This window comes from Panthera pardus, unplaced genomic scaffold (genome assembly GCF_024362965.1).
Source record: "Panthera pardus isolate Hobbes unplaced genomic scaffold, ASM2436296v1 HiC_scaffold_11, whole genome shotgun sequence".
NCBI lineage: Eukaryota > Metazoa > Chordata > Mammalia > Carnivora > Felidae > Panthera > Panthera pardus.
Window position 1 is genome coordinate 84,173,581 of NW_026526666.1, and position 22,264 is coordinate 84,195,844.

The window sequence follows — 22,264 nt, forward strand, 5'->3', positions numbered from 1 at the left end:
ACCGTGTCTTCGTTTAACACACGGAGAAACTGAGGCACGGAGAGTCTAAGACGCCGGCCCCAGGCTTCGTGGTTCCCGAGAGGCAGAGCCAGGATCTGAACCTCTTCCTTCTGGCTCCTGAGTCTGTGCTCTGAACTTCGGTGTCGGGCTCTGGCAGTGCGGATGAGTGTTCGAACCTCCTCAAGAGGGGTTGATTCGATCCAAGCCAGTTTGTTCTGGTTTTGCCAACGCGAGCTGCTTTGGTCTGGCTCAGCTGGCAAACGTCTGGAATGTGACACGTGGCAGCTGACACACGGATCTCAGACCCCGTGGATCCTGGTGATGGAGGCCCACTGTATTGGTTCTCTAGGGCTACTGTACCAAACTGCCACAAGTTTGCCTGCTTAAAACAACAGAAATTTATTTTCTCGCGGTTCCGGGGGCCCGAAGTTCAAAGCCAAGGGCCATTCTCCCTCTGGAGGCTATAGGGGAGAACCTGCTTCTGGCCCCCCTCCAGCCTCTGGGGGCTTCAGGTGCTCCCATTTCACTCCAGTCTCTGAATCCGTGGTCACACTGCCTCCCTCCTCGTCCGTCTGTGTCCCCTGTGTGTCTCTTGTACAAGGGACACTTGCCAGTGGATTTAGGGCCCACCCAGCTATCAAGGATGATCTCATCTCAAGCTAATTACATCCGCAAGGACTTTTTTTCCAAATAAAGTAACAGTCATAGGTTCTGAGGATTAGGACATCTATATGTCTTTTTCAGGGCCTCCATTCACCCCATTATGACCACTAAGGTCACATCAAGTATTTCCCCTTCAGGACCCAGCTCTTAAAAGTGACTCTGTGTCTTCACCCAGCTGTTGGGGTTTTATCACTTTCTGCTTGGGGATGAAAGGGCAAAGTGTAAAATGTGCTGGCAGCCATGTGAGAGCCTCTTGGGCTTTTCAAGACCCACTTCATAATATTCCCGGGTGGGAAGGTCAGGGCTTCCCAGAAACATCAAGTAAAGTGTGGAAATGTCTCTGTAAACAGGCATTCAAAGATAGTACTCGCTTTCTAAGGTGTTTGCTGGCCATCTCACCAAGCTTACTATGCCTGGGGGAGCTTTCTTCCGTGAAAGTGATCCCCAACCGAAAGAGGGCAGATAATTAAGAGACGAGGGGGAGCTGTGAACCCCAGATATCCCAGGACTCCAGGCCCGGGTTTGTAAGAAGCTAGCAATTTAAATGTGGATGAAGATATGGAGCAACCGTGTCATTACTCAGCAAATAGACTCTGCAAGAAAGCAACACCCATGGGCCTTTTGCATTCAACTGGCCCCAACACCAGTGATGCAGGAATATTACACAAAAGCGAAAGCTGGGTTTCTCTGTTCTGCATTTTCCCACTTGCACTGACAGCTGAGAACCACACACACTGGCAGGTAATGAGGGTCCACTTAGCCCTTGAACACATCTGGCCTCTGCAGAGGCGTGGGTCCAGGCTTTCAGGGCTTGGGCTTGAGGTCCTGTTCTGCTCCTAACAGCTGGTGTCACCTTGGGCAGGCCGGAAAGTCTTTCTGAGTCTTGACTTTCCCATCCGTAAATTGAGATAATTGGATCACCTGGGGAAAGCCCTATGCTTGGCACATGCCACGTATGACAGAGAACAGACTGGTGGGCCAGGGCCGTCACAAGTTCATGGTCAGCAACTCCAAATGGTCACGCTGCTCTCCTAGAAATCCTGCTCTGTTTCTCCAGTGGCCTTGGTTGTGATAACGGTTTCACACCTAACCCTTAATCCTTCACCCCTTCTCTGTGCCTGTCTCACTTTGGCGGCGATTTGCTCCCATTGGAAAAAATGGAAACCATCAGAGAAGGTGCTCTGGTCTTTGCGTAGCTAATTCCACACACCTATCTCCTCTTCTCTTCCACCTCTAGGGTCGTTGCCCTGGCTCCTCTCAAAGCCAGCTGTCTTCTTGTGCTCTGGGTCCCCTCCCCTCTTACTTTATCAAGGACTTTGCTCCTAGGTAATTCCCTCTCTCTGTATCAACAGGTCCTCCCCTCCTAACAGTCACTGCTATCAGCGCAGAGACATGGTTTTGGATCCCCCATAGTTGGACAAAACCCTCCCTTGACCCTTCTTATTCCCTTCCAGCCAACACTCTGCTTCCCTTTGCACTAAAACTTCCTGAAAAGTTGCCTCTGGTGGTTCTCTCCAATTCACTGGTTCCCATTTGCTGTTGCAACCGTTCCAATCCAGCTTCCAGCCTCTCTTTTCCACTTAAGACAACTCTCGGCAAGGTCGCCCCAATTTTCCTGTTGCCAAAGCTAGCGGACGTTTCTCTCTGCTCAGCTCACTCGACCCGTGGGTAACATTCCATACAGGTCAACTCTCCCGCCATCTTGAAACACTCTCTCTAATTGGCTCCCTGACCTCTCAGACCTGGCTTTCCTCCTTCCTCCCTGGCCACACCTGCTTGGTCTACTGTACCGTTTCCTCTTCTCCAACTTCTACTATGGGAAGGTCCCCAGGCTCAGTCTCCTCCTTCTTTTCCAGTCTGAGCTGGAAACCAGCGTAGGTCACATGGTAGTCTATAGGTCCAAATGTCCCTGAAGCTGCCCAGACTCTGTCTGTCGGCGTAGGAGCAGAGCATTTGTGGCCACCTTCGAGGAGCCCAGGAGTCCCGCTCGATTTCTTCTGTCTCCCACCCCTCCCATCTGCTCCTTTGGCAAGTCCTGCCAACCCCACCTCCAAAGTAGGTCTCGAATAGGTCCCTTCTCTTGTCTGCACGGCCACCAGCCTCATTCAAGCCCCCAGCGCTGCTAGCCTGGGTCCCACTGTTGCCTCCTACATGGCCCCTTGAAATCCACTCCTGCCTTGTGGTCTGCTGTTCTCACCACAGCGGCCAGAGGGGGCCTTTGCTCGTGCGCCTCCCACGATCTCCCTCCCACATTTTTATCTCTTCAGCGATCAGAAGACAATTCAGGCGAGCCTCACTCCATCCTGACGGTCCCTCCGGGCCTCATCCCGCCCCTTGTCTCCATGTTTCCACTCAGTTACTGCAGTGCCGCTGGCTCTGGGCTTCTGTTTCCCAAACAAACCAACTTGTGCCAGACCTCCGGGCTATTGTTGCACTCCTTGGCTCCCTGCAAAACCCTCCCAGGCTCCAGAAACGCTGGCTCCCTCTGGCCCTTCAGGTCTCAGCTGGAATATCGGCTCCTCCCGGAGATGCCCTTGACCACCGGAACCCCAGGTCCCCACGCTGTGTACATATCTACAGAGACTTCCCTCTGTGGAATGACTTACGGGTACGTTTGTTTGCTTGTTTATCTGTCCATCTTCCCATGAGGTGGAAGTCTTGACCCTCAGTCTTACCTGCCTCAAGCTCCAACGTGCCACAGCGGTGTACCATTCTGCCTGTCACAGCCCCCAAAGGCAGGGCTTTTCATTACGGAATCTAACAGGCCCCAGGAAGCCTGACATGTCACGACATGACCCAACACGCACAGCATGAGTCCTCGCTTGGATGTCCCAGATATCACTGCTCCAAGCTCTGGACATGGGCAGCTGACCACAATGGGCCACAAGGGACCCCCCGGCCCTAGCCGGAGTGTCATTTGGGACCCAAACATCTGAGTCCCCAGGCCTCAAGGAGTGGGCCCTTGGCCACAGACCTGGGTTCAGTAGAGCACAATGGTCTTCTCAGTAGGTTCTGCTCAGCCTCTGGAGGAGAACGACCCATTCTGAGCACCCAGAGCACCTGTGTGGTGGCAGCCGCGGTGCGGGGGGAGGTAAGCACTGGACTGGGGACAGGAGAGGAGGCTTGGGCCTCTGCCCTGCTGTGTGAGCTTAGGCACGTCACTGTCCCTTTTTACTTACACCTCCCTTTGTAGAAAGAGAAGATCATGAAAGGGCCTCTAATGAGCATTTGGGTCCAGATAGGAAACCAAGGCCGAGAAAAAGGGCAGTGTCTGCCCAGGATCATAAGTGAGGGAGGACAGAGTTATCATCAAGCCCAGGTGGCCTGCCTCCCAGAAGGCAGAAGGGGTCAGAGGGTAAGTCCTGCTGTGACTCCTCCTCACAGCATCCCATGCCTGTTGCTCTGCCCCAGTCCCTTGGACCAGAATAAGACAGACAATGAGTCCCCAGAAAGGAGGGGGGCCATGGAAAAGGAAAGTGGGGCTGGAGCCCCCACCCTAGCCCTGCCCTTTTCCTCTTCTCTTTGGCCAAGGAACCCACAGAGTCACAAGATTCCATTTGGGCTGGGCTTAGTGCCAACATCAGTGATGACAAGGGACACCCCCCCCCCAAGCCCTGTTCTTGACTCTGCGATCTTCCCTTGCTCTGTGCTCCCGCTTCCTATGCACAGACAGGCAAGAACAACAGGCAGAGAGCCAAAACTTGCAAACAGACACAGATACACAGGCACTTAGCGAGACAGACACCTAGGAGATAGGCGGGCAGAGACAATGACAGTCACACAGTTATACATACAGACGCACAAGCCAACAAACACACAGACACTGGCAAAGAATACACTGACCGACAGATAGCCACACACATGACCGGCACAGAGGTCACATCCAGACGGACACACAGACAACAGCACACAGGTAACAGAGAGACAAGCGGACGCAGAGACGTACTCAAGCAGAACACCCGATGAACACACACACACACACACACACACACACAGCAAAGGCTCACACGGGGTGGGGGGTACCTACAGGGGAGTGATTTGGGGCAGAGGACAAGCAGGTGCTCCAGGACCACGCCCCAGCCCCCAGCCCCAGCACCAAACTGAACTTGATCCACAAAGGTAGGCACTCAGGGTATGAGCTCTTCTGAAGGCAGCCTCCACCCCCACCCCGAGGATGTGGCCTTCACCAGTGCCTGCTGAGGGGCCTGCCTTGCAGTCAGATGAATGGAGGATAGACGGGAGAAGGGACTTCCCAACCAGGAGTGTGTCGGGACTTGTGGACAGTGACTAAGGGTGACTGGAGGGAAAGGGGTGAGGTGGTGACAGGTAGGGAGTCTGCATTCTGGCTGTGTGACCTCGGGCAGGTTTTCTTCTGAGCCTCAGTTTCCCACTAGGCTTTGGGAAACTGAGTCCCACTAGACTCCCAGGTCCCTGCAGGGAGCAGACAGGCCAGCTCCTGGTGTGTCCGTGCTAGTGCTGGGGCCCCAGGACATTGCTCCCTCCCACCACCACCCCTGCAACAGGGTGACTCGCTGGCCAGTGCCCCCTGGCAGGGGGTAACCCAGTCACAGATGGCCGTTGTCCTGGTCCCCCCACCCCCACCCCCAGGAGCTGGCCAGCTGAGGACATCCCCAGGCTGGGGGAGGGGTGTGGAGTGGTCAGAGAGAGGGCAAAGGGAATCCCCATGCCTGATGCTTCCCTCCCCCGCCCCCTGCCCCAGGGGCTGGTGTGAGATGCCCGTCTGGGGGTGAAGAATCTGTCCAGGTGTAGTTTTTCATCTTTTCTGCTGTTGGAGTCCCCTGGCCCGGACCCAACTGGTTGGCAGAGGGGCTTGCGCAATAGAGAGGTAAAAGGTGAAGGCGGGCATGGCGGGACAGAAGCCCCATTGTTTGGGGCCCAGGCCGGCCCGGGCAAAGGAAGGGTTTATCCCCCGGGCAGGAAGGGGGGCTCCGCGGGGGGGGGGCACCAGCTGCCAGGGCTCTTGCCCTTGGGCCCCGGAGGGGGGCAGGTGCCAAGCAGGATGCCCTCGGGGTTGATAGAGGGGGCAGTGGTTGGCAAGGTGCCTGGGCAGCCTGGGGAGGGCAGGCCCAAAGAAGAGTTGTGGGCAGGGAGGCGGCCCCCACACCACACCCACCCCACCCCCTGGAAGGATGAGCCTCCAAGGCCCCTAGAGCAGGGTCCTCAACCGTCCTCCTCTGGATTCCAATCATTCCTGGGAACGGAGGCGGCTTGGGGCGGTCCCAAGCCTGGGGGGCACGGGAGTGCATGGCTGTTTTTAATACTGAAGGGTCAGAGGGGTCTCAGAGATGTTTGCTGTCCCCACCCTCCCCATCATTTCCCAAAGTTGGGTCCAAAACTCGGAGCTCCGCTGCCCGTCTCTCCCCTTCTTCGCGGCAGCCCCTCAGCCCTGCGGCGAGGCCCACTGGGAAGTCCTTACGGGTGTCAGACCAGGATCCTTTCTGCTTCGGTTGCAGTTCCGCCCCCGAAGGGCACGAACGGCTGCCGTCGGAGACCCGGCGAGGACAATCACATGCTCACTGTCCCTCTCACAGGTCCCCGCTCCCGAGTTACAGGGCTACTCCAGGTGCGGGGGCCAGCCGGGGCCCCTCCCTCCCGCCTCCTGGGCCGGGGGGCGGCGCTGCGGGCGGGGCGGTGCAAAAAGCGGTCCCGCCCCGCACTCCTCGCTTGACTTTGAGTGTCCCGTGGTGGCAGGAGCCGGGAGGCCAGAGGCGCGTGGGGCAGCCCGGGCGCAGCCCGTCACCAGGTAGGGACGCTCCCCTGCGCGGGGGGCAGGGGGTGTGGGGTGTATTCAGAAGGAAGGAACAGAGAGGAGGGGGCAGGCGGAGGGACCGCGAGGGATGGCAGAGAAGGAGAGTGGAGGGGGGCACGGGGACGGACACAGAGGAACACAAGCTCAGGGGGTACCGGCGTCAGGAATGGAGGTTGAAAAGAGGGGCAGAGGGACCCCGATAGGAAAGGAGACCTCAGTCCGAGCTGTGGGTGTTGAGCCAGGGGCACCAAGAATGCCACAATCCCCACCTCCTGTCCTTGAAGGTTCCGGGGCAGGTCAGGGAGGGGCTCCATTTCTTGCCCTGTCCCCTTCCTTCCCGGGTCCTGCCTGGGGACGCAGGAATCAGGGTCTCTGACCCTGCTGAACCCCCTTGGACTCACAGCCCCAGGAAGCTGGGAGATCAGTCCCTGGGGTGCCAGGGAGTCTCTGCAGCCCGCCACCTCTGACCCCTGACATCTGCCCTCCCCGGGCCCAGGAGGCACCATGTGGCGATGTCCACCGGGGCTGCTGCTGTTGCTGCTGCTGGCCAGCGAGTTGACCCTGGGTGCCCGGCGGGGTCGTGGGCGCCGGGAGCTAGCCCCGGGTCTGCACCTGCGGGGCATCCGGGATGCGGGCGGCCGGTACTGCGGGGGGCAGGACCTGTGCTGCCGGGGCCGTGCCGACGACTGCGCCCTGCCCTACCTGGGTGCCACCTGCTACTGTGACCTCTTCTGCAACCGCACCGTCTCCGACTGCTGCCCTGACTTCTGGGACTTCTGCCTCGGCGTGCCACCCCCCTTTCCCCCCATCCCAGGTGGGCACCAGACGGCCAGGAGGGTGGGTCGCCTTGTCAACCCCAGACTCAGCAAGGCTCAGGAGCGAGGCGGACGCACTGACATGTCCAGGGGAGGCTTTGTAGAATCTGGGAGAGCCCCCGCCCCGCTGTCTGTGGCTCTGGGACGTCCCCCTCTCCCCTCTGGTCTGACTTGAATCTCTCCAGCAAGACTGAAAGAGAAGATCCTTGGTCGGTGGGGTTCTAAGCTGGCCCAGGAGAAAGGCAGTCTCCTGCCCTTTCTCCCAGTCCTGTCTCCCTGCCAGACGTGGAAGGTGCTGGCCCCGCCTGCTGACTCACCCTCAGGCTGATAAAGCCTGGGGGTGGGGGGAGGTGGGGGGAGCTGGTCAGGCTCATCTCCGCCATTCCTCTGCCTTTGCTCAGGATGCCCTACCCTGAGATGGCTGGTCACACCTGGGAGGTGGGGCGAATGTCTTCCTTCCTTCAGCCCTGTCACCATCCTTTCCCACGCCCTTGCCCCTAGTCCCATAGGAGAATCACTTGAATCCCTTCCCCCAGTTCTGTGGGCCTGTGGGGGTGAGACCGAATACCTAGGTTGTCACATCCCGAAGTGCTGTGTTATCTTAGGGGAGTCGCTTGCCTTCTCTGGGCCTCGGTTTCCCCACGCCCCTCCCACTCCCCATCTCCAAGTTTCAACTCATGTAAATGGTAAAGGATCTAAGGAATGTGGTGGCTGGTATCCAAGTGAAGCAAGAGGGAGCCAAGTTGGGGGTCACTGAAGAACTTCCCAGGTAGCTGTTGGTATGTTACCCAGCGGGAGATGTCTTAGGAAGTTATAGTTTGACTTTAGTTTCAGTGAGGGCTGGGGTGTGTGTGTGTGTGTGCGTGTGTGTGTGTGTGTTGTGTGTGTGTGTATGTGTGGGAGGATTCCCAACACCTGACTTCTGAGGACCTGGCCACCCGAGCCCATAGTCTCTGGTCTTGATTCCACTTCTCTCCTCGTCTTCCCTCCCTCCAGGATGTACCCATGGGAGTCGCATCTATCCAATCTTAGGAACCTACTGGGACAACTGTAACCGTTGGTGAGTATGCGGAGCTTGAAGGGGGTTTGCCTTGTGGGCTCTATGGCCCGCAGACTTGGTTCAGACCCGATGCCTGTGGCTCACGTGCCGGGGACAAGTCCTTTCCCTTCTCCGAGCCTCAGTTTCTTCGTCTGTAACATGAGAATTTTTACACCCATCCTATCAACTCCTAAAACAACACTCTAACAGCATTCCCCAGGGGTGGACAGCCATGGATGCCTGGCCCCAGGTGTGGCCCCTGAGCTGGGAGTGCCTCCCTGTCCCTGCTGGCTCGGGCTGGGCCACTCCCCTCCCAACCTTTCTCCATGTACGGGAGAATCTGGAGAAGGGGGCGTCAGGAAGGAAACCTCTGACTGTAGCATCCGCTGCCCTGGACGGGTTAGGATGAGGGTCAGGGACGGCTGAGCTGGTCGGCCGCCAACCTGCAGCAGGGCCTTCCCGGGAATGTGGCCCCTCCCCCGCCCTGCCTGTTCTGGTAGGAGGATGAAGGGTCAGGGGTGCTCCCCTACTCTAATCTGAGGCCTGAGGTGGGAAATGGGGAGGGGGTGGGTAGGAAGCCTTGAAGGCCTAATGGAAATGATGGGGACCCTGTGGCTCTGAGGAGGTGGCCCTGCACCCACGCCACACCACGCCCTCTTTGCCTGGGACTGCAGAGGCCCCAGGGAGGAGGACACTTTTTGGAATGCATTACGCATAAGCTGTTTCCATTGCCTCACTGGTGTGAGGGGTGCTGGGTCACAGGGGAGTGGGGACGAATAGGCTTCAGCATGTGTCCGCGTGAGAGAACGCGCGTGTGGGTATGGTGTGAGTGTGTGTGGACTGGGCGCGTGTGTTCAGAAACATGGAACGTGCCTGCGCGAGCCTGCCAGCTCCAGATAGGACGTCTCTGGGCATTGATGGGTTAACCTCTTTCCCACTCTTATCCCTGGGGCCTGGCCACCCTGGGCCCCTCTGGAATGCTGGGGCCTGCTGCCACCAGCCCAGTCTAGACCTGCTTGGGCAGCCCTGGGGGCAAAGAGGGAGGCGGCAGGAAAGGACTGACCAGCCCTCACTGCACTTGGTGGCCCCCATTCCCTGTGCTCGGCACCTGAGTGAGGGTGTGGGGTCGTGTCTGCAGGCCTTCTAGGCTGTGTGAGCCCTCGAGGAATGCTTGGAGAGTCTGAGGAGGAAGAGAAGCCTGAGAGAGCCGCCTCCTACGCAGCCTCCTCCCTCTGTCCCGAAAGTGCCCCCGCCCCTCCCGGGGCCCAGGAGCCCAGCCATACTGGGTTTGTTCCCCTTGAGGCTCCTTAAAAGGCAACAGGGGAAGGAGGCAGTTCAGCCTCCTGTAATAGCAGAGTTATGAGCTTGTAAAAGCATTATAGAATTCATAGACTGCCCTGATCCGTCGACACCTATTTGTTAAAGACCTACTATGTGCCAGGCCCTGTGTCGGGCCAGGGAGGTGCAGCCAGATGTGGTAGACCACCCTTGAGGTTGCACGGGAGCCTCCCGTCTAACAACGAAGGAGCCCATACACAAATAAACATATGACAGCCTGCGATAGGTGTGGCGGGGAAAGGGCATCATGGGGGGGGGGGGGACTCGTGTAGAGTGGTGTAGGGACAAGGGAAGATGGCTAGACAAGGAGGGAGCATGGGGGCCATAGCTCATGGGAGGCTAGGAGGTGGGACAGACCTCACTGCGGTTATGAGGTGGGGACAGAAGGCCCAAGGAGGTACAGGCCGCGCCCATGGGTCTCATAAGCCGTGCTGAAGGTTTTGTATTTTGTTCTAAGTGCCGGGGGAAGCCACTTGGAGGCACACAGCCTGATTTATGTCATTCAGAGATCTCTCGGGCTTCAGAGTGGCTAGGGAATGCACCGTGGGGGTGGGTTGGGCGGGGGTGGGGGGTGTAGAGAGGCAGGGAGCCTGGGTAGGAAGGCATGGTCCCGGTGACAGGTGACAAGGGACTGGAGGAGGGTGGTAGCAGTGGAGGGGGGGGTGAGGGGCAGGTGAATTCAGAGCCGTCCACGATGTGCCATCCCAGGACCTGCTGATGCCGCCATCAGCAGGAAATGGGGGCACGCCATGGACCGCGGTGAGTTCTGGTTTGAACACCTGCGTGAATAAGGTGCCATTTCCTGAGCTGAGGATGTTAGGGAAGGAGCAGTTTGGGGGGAGGGAAGTGTGGGCCATTTTCAGTTTGAGATACACCCAGAGGAGATGTGAGGGGGCCAGGTGGATGGGAGTCTGAAACTCCAGAGACGGGGAGTCTAGGGTTCCTGGCCTGAGAACTAGAGTAGTAGGTAATGATTCTTGAGCACCTAAGATGGGCCAGGCCCTGTGCTAAATGCTTTATAAGCTTTACAAAACCCTGCCATTTAATTCCTGGAAGGTGGGACTATTCATTTCCTCGTTTTATGGACAAAAACACTGAGGGAGAGAGTTCACCTGAGGTCACATGACTCGTCAGCCAGTTGGAACCCAAGACTTGAATTTCAGGACCCCTGCTCTTAGCCTCTTCACCACAGTGCCTCATTCACTCGTTCATCCAACAAATATTTATTGGGGGCCTACCATGTGCTAGGCTTTGGTTTCTAGGCTCTGAAGATCCCACACAATCCCTCCTCTCCAGGACCTGAGCATCTGTGAGGAAGCAGGCATAAGCTGTACACATAACTCAAGATATAGCATGCCAGATAGTGACGACGTGCTCAGGAGAAAATAAAACCTGGAAGCAGGATAGGAAGGTGGCCAGCGCAGGTGACGTGTGAATGGAGACTTGGAAGAAGTGAGAGTGAGCGTTGGGGATATGGGGAAAAGAGCAGCTCAAAGGCCCTGGGGCAGGAGCACGGCTGTTGTTGACCAATCAGTGGACCAGCCTGGCTGGAGCCCCAGGAGCCAGGACTCAGAGGAGGGGGTCACAGAGGGGACAGGAGGACAGATCACGCAGGGCCTTGTTAACACGGCCAGGACGCCGGCTCTTACTCTGTGATGTCAAGCCAAGGGAGGGTTTTGGGCAGGGGGATGGCATGATACCACTTGGGTTGCACAGGGTCCTCTGGCAGCTGTAGAAAAATATACCGAAGTGTGGGTGCAGGACAGACATGGGGAGAACAGCGGAGAAGCTGCGGCAGAATCCAGGGGTGACTGGCCCATGATGGCTGCAGGAGAGAACGAGACGCGGTTTGGATCCTGAATGTGCTTTTAAGGGAAAGCCAACGGGATCTGCCAATGAATCAAATTAGCGTTGAGGGCAGGCGTCAAGGGTGACTCCCAGGCTCCCGGCCTGAGGTTCGGGAAGGATGGAGTGGACGTTTTCCACAGACCGTGGGGCGAGCACGCATGGGAGTGGGGGGTCAGAAATTCGGCTTGGGATGTGTTCGGGTTGAGCTGCTGTTGGACACCCCAGTGGTGAGAGTGTGTCCTTGGATCGGGAGTTTAGGGAGAGATCCATCCAGGCAGCAGATACAAACCCGAGAGCTGTGCACTTGATGTTGACATCTGAAGCCACCAGGCTGAATGGGATCATCTAGGGGTCTTCCCATCACTGCTGGCACAGAGCCTCAGGTCCACGTTGACTTCTGAGCCCCCCTCCCTTCGGAGGATGCCCAGCCCCCCCCCTTCATTTCTCCTCTTCTAGCACCTGCCAGGAGCAAGGACGGTGGGAGTGTGACCAGGAGCCATGCCTGGTGGACGAAGACATGATCAACGCCATCAACCGGGGCAACTACGGGTGAGAGGCCCTGGAAATGCCCCCAGGTGGCACAGACACACATACATTCCCCCCCGAGATGTACGTGCTGCCAGGCACACCCAGATTTCACTCACGCGTAGGCTTGGCCAGGATGCGTCTCTCCTACCCATACGCACGGACCTCTAGGACCCTCAGCCCTGGCAGATCTGTGACTCCCACCCCTACTCTTTCAGATGGCGGGCTGGGAACCACAGTGCCTTCTGGGGCATGACCCTGGATGAAGGCATTCGCTACCGCCTGGGCACCATCCGCCCTTCTTCCTCTGTCACCAATATGAATGAGATTCACGTAAGTCCATCCTTGCCCACCATCCTGCCATCTCCCCATGGCCTGGGACCCCAGGAACCCTGGCACCCTGGGTCCTATTCCTCCAAGGCCCTGGGCCTAGACCCCTCCAAGAGGCTGTGTGTCCCTGGACACACATCACTCCCCTTCTGCGGGTCTTCAGTTCCTGCCCATAACAAGATGTGCTGCCCAGAGAGAACTGATGCTCGGATTCTGAGTTCTGTGGTCCCAGCCCGAGTCCCTTCGTGGCCTGCCCAGCCTGGGAAAAATGCTATTCCTCCCAGTACAGCTGGGTCAGGGCCCAAGGGGCCAGGAGGTCACCTTGGTATTTTCGGAAGGGAGGGACAGATTGTCCTCTGGCTCCGGCTAGAGAGTAGGAATTCTCGGAAACAAATGCCGACTCAGTGGAACCCCGAGGGAGGAGGGGGCTTCTCCCCTCCTGCCAGTGGGACCCCCTCCGGGCAGAAGTGGGAACCATCCCCGGAATAGTCAAAGGGTGAGGAAGGGGAACCGCAGCAGGATGGGGCTGGGGCACATGCCACAGGATCTGTCCATCAGAGGCAGGCAGGGAGGAGGCAGTTTTGGCCAGAGTACCCCTCCCTGCAGAGGGACAGCAGCTCAAGGCTGGGGTGACCAGCCCCTGCCCCTGTCCTTACTCCCCTGGGCCTCTGCTATTTTCTGCCTCCTGCTGTTTGCTTTGGCAGCCTGCCTGGTCACAGGACCTTACTGCTTCTTCCCTCCCCTGCCCTTTAGGGCCCAAAGCCCAAGGTCCTGGTGGGAAGAAGGAAGTGTCAGATCAGAAGGTGCAGAGGAAGAATGAGGGAGTGGGGGTTGAGAAGGAAAAGTGGGTGACCCTGGCCTGGCCACTTCTCTGCTGGCCTCCATTCCCTCATCCGTAAAACAGGACTGGCCACCCCCACCTGACCCTGAGAACGCATCAAATGGTGCTTGGGTCTTCCCCTGGAGTCGATGTGGAGATTACTGGAATCGCTCGGCAGCAGGAATGCTCAAGATCGAACCGCAGAAGGCCCTAGACTCTTGGTGGCCCTTCAGTGCCAACGGGCCCCTGAAGGGTAGACGGGGGTAGAGGCAGGAGGCAGACGGAGTGACTTTTGCTTTGCAGACAGTTCTGGGCCCAGGAGAGGTGCTGCCCACAGCGTTCGAGGCCTCTGAGAAGTGGCCCAACCTGATCCATGGGCCTCTTGACCAGGGCAACTGTGCAGGCTCCTGGGCCTTCTCCACAGCAGGTATGTCCAAGGGTGGAGGCTGGGGCAGCAGGAAAGGAGGGCCAAGGCCTGAGCCCCCTGACGGCCCTTCTGCCTCCCCCCCCTCCCCCACCAGCCGTGGCATCCGATCGCGTCTCAATCCATTCCCTGGGGCATATGGCACCTGTCCTGTCGCCCCAGAACCTGCTGTCTTGTAACACCCACAACCAGCAGGGTTGCCGTGGTGGGCGTCTCGATGGGGCCTGGTGGTTCCTGCGACGTCGAGGGTGAGCAGCAGAGGGCGTGGGCAGGGAGGAGGATGTGAAGCGGGGGCCTCAGGAAGGCAACCCTCAGGAGGGGCCAGGGCCACACCCATCACATTCACCTCTCCTTGCTCCTTCCTCCTTCTCCAGGGTTGTGTCTGACCACTGCTACCCGTTCATGGGCAGTGAGCGGGACGAGGCTGGCCCCGCGCCCCGCTGTATGATGCACAGCCGGGCCATGGGTCGGGGCAAGCGCCAGGCCACTGCCCGATGCCCCAGTAGCCATGTCAATGCCAATGACATCTACCAGGTCACTCCTGCCTACCGCCTCGGCTCCAGCGTAAGTTTATACTTGGTTGAAGGGGCAGAGGCAGGAAGGCTGGCCAGAGGCTGGAGCCTCACGCCTGATCGACACTCTCCTCCCCACCCCCAACCCCTCCAGGAGAAGGAGATCATGAAGGAACTGATGGAGAATGGCCCTGTCCAAGGTAAACGCCCCTCATCCTGCCCCCTGGTTCCAGAAGCTCGTGCCTGCTTGAGACCGAGCACGGCACAGCAGCACAAGGGGTCTGTCCAGCATTGGGTAGCAAGTCCCACTGGGGCTAGGAGTCAGTGGGACCTTGTCCCCTCCCCACGGGCAGCACCCTGGGCGGGGAGGGGGGTGGGGGGACACTTAGAGTCTTGGTATGGGTCTGGGCATGCGTCTCCAGACCTGTGCCGATGGGCTGAGCCGGGCCTACTTGGACCTCTGCCCACAGCTCTCATGGAGGTGCACGAGGACTTCTTCCTGTACCAGGGTGGCATCTACAGCCACACCCCAGTGAGCCTTGGGAGGCCAGAGCGATACCGCCGGCACGGGACCCACTCGGTCAAGATCACAGGGTGAGGGGCTTGGGGGGCAGAGAGGGGAGGGGGCCGCAGGGCTTGCACCGGGGGGCTCCGAGCCTACCTCGAATCCGTCCCGTCTCTCTGCAAAGCCCCGCTTCGAAGAGGAGCAGACCAAGACATAAAAAGAGGAGAGGTTTGCCTCGCACCGAGAGTGGGGGCCTTTGAAGGTTTTCTAGGAACTGGTCCTCCCTTACACACTGTGATAAAATTCACTCCAGTGTAATACAGACAAGGATTCAAGGGTTGCTCAACCTCTCTCCATCTCAGCACCCACCCCAACTCTGCCTGACTCACGGACCCCCACCCCCGGTCTTCAGTTCCCCCACCTGATATACCCAAAGATGTTCCAGTCACTGATTTCAATTGTCCAACCAATGAAATGTACTTTGCAGTGGGAGTCTGGGGCCTCCAAGGAACCCCAACCTTGCGGTCCCTGGTACCCAACCCTCCCTGGCTTCCCAAGTGAGGAGAGAGGGCAGGCAGACGTGTGAGGTTGTGAGGTCCCGGAGACCTGGTCCCCAGGATGTGGGGCCCTGGAGGAGGGAGGCCCAAGTTCTCCCCCTTTCGGCTCACCCCTCCAGTTATTCCGCTGGTGCCCAACCCCACGTGGGCGTGGACACACAGACTTTGAAAGGTGGGGACTGAGAGTAGAGAGAGGGTTAGAGCCCCGCCCAAGCCTGGAAGGGAAAGTGCCCTGGGGTTCGAGCCCCTCAAGGCAGGTGGAATCAGCGCCCTCTCCCTCCCTGGCTCTGCCGCACCCTCCTCAGGTGGGGACAGGAGACGCTGCCCGACGGAAGAACGCTCAAATACTGGGTGAGTCCCTGCGGGGGTGCCCTGCGGGCCGCTGCCTTCTCACCGCCCCCCACTCCCCCTGCCCGCCCCCCTCACCACCGCCCCTCCTCATCCCCAGACGGCGGCCAACTCGTGGGGCCCAGCCTGGGGCGAGAGGGGCCACTTCCGCATCGTGCGCGGTGCCAACGAGTGCGACATCGAGAGCTTCGTGCTGGGCGTCTGGGGCCGCGTGGGCATGGAGGACATGGCGCACCGCTGAGGCCCTGGCACCGCGCCGGGCTGGCCGGCGGAAGAGCCCCTGGGGGGGCGACGCTGCCCACCCCGCCCCGCCCGACGGAGCTCGGGGGCGCAGGCCGGCGCCTGGGGTCTAATCCCCCTCGCGCAGGTTCCGCTGACGCAGCGCCCCGCCTGGGAGCCGCGGGCAGGCGAGGCTGGCGGAGCCCCCAGACCTCCCAGCGGGGACTGGGCAGGGCCTGGCCCGGGAGGAGCGGGCCTGCAGATCCCAGGCCCCGGGCAACCCCCCGGCTCAAGACCACGGAAGCCAGGACACCCCCAAGTCTCCAGCCCCACTACCCCATCCCACCCCTGTACTCTTATCCTCCAAAGATATTTATTTTTCTTCTCACGGTTTTAAAAATAAAAAGAGTACTGATAACTGGAGCACCTTGGAACTTTGGGGAGTGGAAAGCCAGGCAGGGGCTGGTGTGGCATACGGTCAGACAGCAGGAAGGAGGGCCTGAGGCCTTGCTGGTCGGCAGGGGTGGGGAGGCTAGAAATCTTAGTTGCCATTCGGCCCTATTTGTCAGTGGTCCTGGGCACGGACCCCTTGGAGGTGGGGCATGGATGGGATGGCCTCTGGCCCTCAGAGAGACATGGGCCCGTGGGAACCACCTTTCAGACGCTGAGTCAGCACTGCCCGGTGGGGGGAGCCTGACCCACCAATCAGCAGAACTGGCGCCAGTGCCCAGCAGGCAAGGGGGGCACAGCCCCACAGAGGCTGGAGCCTCTGTCTCCGCAGATCAGCCTCTCCAAGCCACCCAGGCGAAGCCCCCCCCCCCCACTGCCTCCTCCCCCTGCCCCTGGGCCACGCTGGATTTGCCTCTCTGAGTACTCTCCCTACCCCACCTCCCCAGGATCCCCGTATTTCTAGGCCAGGAGGACCCACTCCACCAGCCTCCTCACCAAAGCTTCTTCGGCCGGTGCCCAGGCTATTCCACAGTCCTCACTGCCCCTCAGATGTCCTGTGCACAGGCAGAACCGTCAGGCATTTGCACATGCTGTGCCCCAGTCTAGATGCCCCTCCATTCCATCCTCCGCTTGTCCCTCTGCTGTTTCAAAGCCAACTCCACTGTACCCTCATTCATGCAGTACCTGAAGGGGCTGCTGACGTTCCAGGTATTGTGCAAGGGACCCCAGCTTTCCCAAACCACCAACCCCACCCAGCATGGCCTAGACACCTCCTGCCTGGACTCATCTACACCCTGCCCTTTCACCCAGTATTTTCACTTCTCTGGGTGTCTACCTACCTCCTCTGTTATGCTGGAAGTTCCTTGAGAGCAGGGACTGGGTCGGGTTCATTAGGGGTCCTGGCACCTACACCTGTACCCTGGTATAAGGGGGCATTACGGTTTGTGGAATGGTTGAGTGGCTAGGCCCTGTTCTTTCTCCCTCCACTTGGCTCCCAAGACCCCCGCCCAGCCGGTCCCTCTGGGCGCTGGTGTCCCTTGCTTTCCAGGAGCCCGGGAGGGCTGCGCTTGGGGAGGGGGCTCCTGGAGGCAGCAATCGTCCTGGTCCCGACCTCAGCCGACGGAAAGGCAGGGGGAGCCTGAAGGGGGACAGCGGGAGGTCCTCCTCCGGGACAGGCAGCCCCTCGGGGCCGCGTCCCGGCATCACCTGAAAGGAATGCGGGGCTCCCGATAAGCGGCCGCCTTTGTCTCATTTCCTGTTTGCCAGGACGTCCCGAGCCGGCTCCCCTGGGCGGCCCGCCCGTCCGCAAGGAGCCAAAGCCGCCTTGGGGGGGGGGGGCGGTGGCGGGCGGGGACGAGGGCGGGAGGGGAGTCCCGAGCGGGGCCCGAGGGGGCGCCCGCCCACCACCGCCTCCGCGGGGCCGGGACGCGCCCGGCTGCTCCCACCCCGCTGGAAAAACCCCCAGTCCAGCGCCCGCGCGGCCGGGCGAGGCTAGAATTTTCTGCAAGGACCTTTGGCGGAAGCAGAGCGGGGTGGGGAAGGGAGGGGAACAGGGGCGCGGCCGCGTCTCGGGCCTTCTCCGGCTGTGCCAACACGGGGTGGGCAGGCGATCTGCGGACCCGTGGCGGTCGGCCCAGCCCTTCCTCAGTTCTGTCCGCGGCCAGGGAGCCCCAGGGCCTCCCGGCCGCCCTGGAGCGGGAGAGGGTGCGGGTGCCGGTGGCGGAAGGGTGCTGGGGAGGGCTGAGAGAGTACCTCAGTAACCTCCGCCAGCCAGGGTACCTGCCCTTGGGTAGTTCATAAAGAAATCCTGGCATCCCACTCCCTTGCTGTGTGTCGTCCTGAGGTTGGTCCCTTTCTCTCTCCGGGCCAAGGGCTTGGGTCTTGAGGCAGACCTGGGTTTGAACCCCTGCTCTGTTGGTTACACTCGCCATGCTTAATCTTGCCGTCTCAGAGCCTCTGGTTTTCTCTTTAGTGGGGATGATAGTATTCATCTCCTGGTGGTGTTGGTAGGATTACAGGAGACAAAACATGCCAAGCATGTAGCGCAATGCTTGGGACTTATGAAGGGCTCAACAAATGGTGACAGCTGTAATCATTTTAAGGGCATTGGACTTGATAATGCAGAGGCTTTTCATAATGAGCTAAGCATTTATTGAGTGCTTAACCACAGCTTTCTTCCAGCACACTGTTCTGAGTGCTTCACGTATACGATCTCATTTAATACTAGAAACCAACTCCTATTTCCTTATTTTGCAGATAAGGAACAGAAGCATAGAAGAATCTTGAAAGTTGGCCGATGCAGGATTCAAACCCAGGAGGGCTAAATCCTCCTACTAATCGGCTTGGCGTTAGTGGTAGTGGCTGATTGGCAGTGATGGTCCGGTGTCCCTTCCCAGTCCTTTCCCTGCTTGGGAAACTCTTACTCGTCCTTAAAACCCCAGCTCAAACGCTCCTTTCCTGGCGTCCATGGTCTAGTCCACCATTCTCGACACAGCCGGAGTACCTGTTGACAGCCTTTGCTCCTACACAGGAATGAGGCAGGACTATTTTTTTTTTTTCTTAGTCCTGTCCTTTCCTATCCACTAAATGTTCTGCTTGGGCATTCATCCTGGTCTCCTGTGGGGCTCTGTGGGGTCCCGAGTCACCTGACTCTAGTCTCCCCGGAGCTGCTGACTTATATCGCTTCACGAGTACTGACGCCTCACATCTTCCTGGTGTCTTTGCCAAATCCTCATCCTTGCCTGGTGCCCATTAAGGGAAAGGAATCCATGCTTACCGAGCCTGCAGCAGGCCAGGCCTTGGGTTGGGCGCTTCACATGCTTTTAGCTCGTTTGTTACTACGCACATCCCTGTGAGAAAGTATATCTTTAGAAATCGATGCCAACCGGAGAGGTGACTCTCAGAATGCAAGGGGGAGGCGAACTCCTAGATTGTGAGCAGAGCTGCTGGGCCCGAGCACAGCCCAAAACAGGGGCCCAGATACTGCTGGGTCTACCGACTGTCCCTCTCTCTCCTCTGCCTTTCCCTCTGCAGACGAACTGCCATGAGGAAGGACATGTGGCCAGTGATGATAGCTCCTGAGCTTTTCAGCCCACAGCCATTTTCTCAGTTTGGGTTCCAAACAAGACCGATGGAACAGGGAAGGCTTCTGATCAGCCTGGCTGTGGTCAGATGTCCACCTGTGGGCCAATCACTTGTGGCCAAGGGACAGGATCATAGGAGTGGGGACAGCCCTGGCTGAAACAGTGTTTGGAGCAGAGGAGATCCCCAAAAAAGGAGAGGGCTGCTGTTCTAGGGCAAGTGGGTGAAGCTGAGCAGATGGCAGAACAATGCCCACGGCAGCTAGGGACCACTGTTACTCCTACTTGACAGACAAGGAAGTCGAGGCTCAGGGAGGGGGGTGACTTGTAAGGCCACACAGCCGATAAATGGTGGAGCTGGATACGGACCACACTATCTTCCGGTGAATTTGTAGAGATCCTCTTTGCAGGTCAAAGAGTGAGGGATTCCTCCCACTGCCCCCCCCCCCCAGCTTTTCCCCCACGACTCCCTGCTGAGCCCTGGGGGATTCCACCCACTTCCTGAAAATTCTGTGGTTCTGACCACAACCTGCAAGGCGGCCTCTTCCCAAGGTGAAGCAAGGCTGAGTCCAAGCAACCCTTGGAGGGTAGCATCCTCCTTCCTATTCCAAGGGTCGCAGCAGGGTCCACCTCTCAATGCGACGACGAGATGGTTAACGGGAGTTTGCCACTTCATAGATCAGGGAGACGGCTGCCAAATGAGCCTTACTGGACATATGCGCTATAGGATGGTTATTACCCGCCCCCCCCGCCCCCTCCCCCCTGTTTTACGGGGAGGAAACGCTGGGGGAAGGGAAGGGAAAGTGAAGTGTCCTCCCCAAGGACGCATTGCTAGGAACTGGTAGAGAACTTCAACTGTCAGGCTCCAAAGCCTGGGTTTTCCCTGCCCTCTGTCCTTGTGCACATGCAGCCGCCCTTCATCTTGTACCCAAGCAGGCTCTGTGGCCTCTAACTCTGCAGGGATGACTAGGGCCTGAAGTTTGGGGGCTCACAGAAGCTGGTGGTCGCGGTGTGCCTGGAGGGAGGGGGAGTCATGTGGGTTATGAACACCCAGGACGGCTTGGCTTGGGGCTGCAAGGAGGTGTGAGAGTCTGCAGAGCAGGAGCAAATCACTGCTCATCCTGGAAAGTCAAGTTCAAAAGCCGCCTCCTCAGGGGCACCTGGGTGGCTCGGTCAGAGTCAGCTCAGGTCATGATCTCATGGTTCGTGAGTCTGAGCCCCAGAGCATGGTCTCTGTCGTCAGGGCAGAGTGTGTTTCAGATCCTGTTGCCCTCTCACTCTGCTCTTCCCCACTTGTTCTCTCTGAAAAATAAACTTTTTTTTTTTTTTTTTAATTGAAAGCCTCCTCCTCTGAGAAGGCTTCCTGACTCTGTATGGTCAGCTCAGTCCTCTGAGCTCTTACCCCCACCCCACTTTGTCCAGCATAGTATGCTTTCTTGACTGTAGGCTTCTCAAACAGGGCTGTGCCTTCCCCTCTGTGCTCTTGGCATCCCTCCAACCTCTACTGGGCACAGAAGGGACACAGGAGCTGTTTGTTGGGAGAGTGGAGGAATGACTGAAGGAACAGATGACCCTGGCGGGGCCCAGATGCTTGGTCACCCTTGGCAACAGGGCCCCCTGGTGGCTGAATCCGTAGGTCGCCCTACCGCAGCCCAGAGAGATGAGGAAGAGATCCAAGCTGACTGTGTACCAATGTTAGACATACATTCCCTCATAACTGCTCTTTGAGGCCGGAGACTGGCCCAAGGGGATAAAGAAGGAAGGGGCAGAACTGGGGATGGCTCTCAGTCTGTTGGCCTTCAGAGGCTTGTGGTTGCTGTGGCCCCCACTCTGCACCTGTTACCCACATGTTGTGCCCCAACCTGTCCGCGAGAGGTTTTGGCTTTGAGGTTTCTCTCACCTGTGGCATCATCCCCCCCTCCTGCCTCCACTCAGGCTGCCCTGTCCCCCCCCACCCCATCCCCTGCCAGCACGCGCACACACACACACACACACACACACTTCCCTTGGAAAGCCTCTAACTCAGAGCCGGACAGACCCAGGTTCAAATTCCACCTCCTCTAAATAAATTCCCTGAATCTCACTCTCCACTCTGATCTTCAGTTTCCCAGTCCGTACAATGGGAACAGGGACCTCTGTGAGACCTAAACTGAGAACTTCCCTAAGAATGAGGATATGAGGGAAACAAGCTGGGCCCACTGAGAGTTGGACAGAAGAAATTGATATGTAATGAATCAGAGTAGAGATGTCCAAAGTCATCTCAAAGGGCCAGGCTAGTGTGGTCCTGCGGAAGCTGACAGGCATTAAGTGAAAGTATTGACCCACCTAAAGTAATAAAGCATCCTCAGACAAAGGTGAGTCCCCGTGACCCCAAGATACTGAGTTTGGCCAAGGAGAGACAGCTCTGGCTATTGAACCAGTGGCCAAGCTGGACAGGTGTTGAAATGGACAAGGTGGGTGTTACTGATGGCTTTGAGTACTCCCTTCCCCCCTCCCCACCCCCCCCCCCCCCCATGACTCTCTGGAGACCTGGAGGCTGTGACTCTCTTAGCCTGGGGCTATGAACCCAGGTTCTCCGTCTCAATGGTCTTTGAGACCAGGCAGATCCAAGAGCGAGCCAGGAGTGTGAAAACAGGGAGTGGTGGCGCCTGTGTCCAGCACATGTTAGAGAGTGCGCCCTTGCCTAAAGGCATCCAGAATCAATGACTTAAACACACGATGCCAGCCTGCATCACTCAGGGTCCCAACAGGAAACGGATGGCATACTTTGATTAGGGGAATTGGGGCAGCATTTATTTTTAAAAGGACTAATGACAAAGCAGGGCGTAGGGGAGTCACAAGAGAGAGTGCAAGAGCCCGGGGCAGCATTAGCAACAGCAGCAAAGCTTTCACCCCTAAGCCTGCAGGGTCAAAGCCAGGGAGAGGTGACCCGTACTCGGATGGAAAGGGCTTCTAGAGCAGAGGAGACCTCAGAGAGAAGGAGCTGGGAAATAAACACCCCGATTCCACTCTCTTCCTTCC

General features: G+C 58.4%; 1 protein-coding gene across 3 annotated transcripts; it reads left to right on the plus strand.

Moving 5' to 3' along the window:
- The first annotated feature begins 5,913 nt into the window (after nt 1–5,913).
- On the plus strand, nt 5,914–16,134 carry TINAGL1 (tubulointerstitial nephritis antigen like 1). 3 transcript variants are annotated; one of them, XM_019429915.2, is made up of 12 exons: nt 6,015–6,427; nt 6,930–7,247; nt 8,245–8,308; nt 11,930–12,022; nt 12,217–12,331; nt 13,452–13,575; nt 13,670–13,820; nt 13,947–14,136; nt 14,239–14,284; nt 14,555–14,678; nt 15,452–15,497; nt 15,595–16,134. In XM_019429915.2, exons 2-12 carry the CDS (start codon nt 6,938–6,940, stop codon nt 15,733–15,735), a joined length of 1,404 nt encoding a protein of 467 aa, XP_019285460.1. In that variant the 5' UTR covers nt 6,015–6,427; nt 6,930–6,937; the 3' UTR covers nt 15,736–16,134. The 3 variants fall into 3 exon arrangements, with proteins under 3 accessions (XP_053754329.1, XP_019285460.1, XP_053754334.1); XM_053898359.1 differs by having other exon boundaries at nt 6,318–6,427; nt 6,837–7,247; XM_053898354.1 differs by lacking the exon at nt 6,930–7,247 and having other exon boundaries at nt 5,914–6,427.
- Nucleotides 16,135–22,264: the final 6,130 nt, after the last annotated feature.

Coding starts and splice junctions, on each gene's coding strand:
- TINAGL1 (XM_053898354.1), top strand. CDS start 5,929: ATGGCTGTTTTTAATACTGAAGGGTCAGAGGGGTCTCAGAGATGTTTG. Junction 6,428..8,244: donor CGGGCGCAGCCCGTCACCAG/GTAGGGACGCTC, acceptor CCCTCCCTCCAG/GATGTACCCATGGGAGTCGC. Junction 14,679..15,451: donor CACTCGGTCAAGATCACAGG/GTGAGGGGCTTG, acceptor CACCCTCCTCAG/GTGGGGACAGGAGACGCTGC.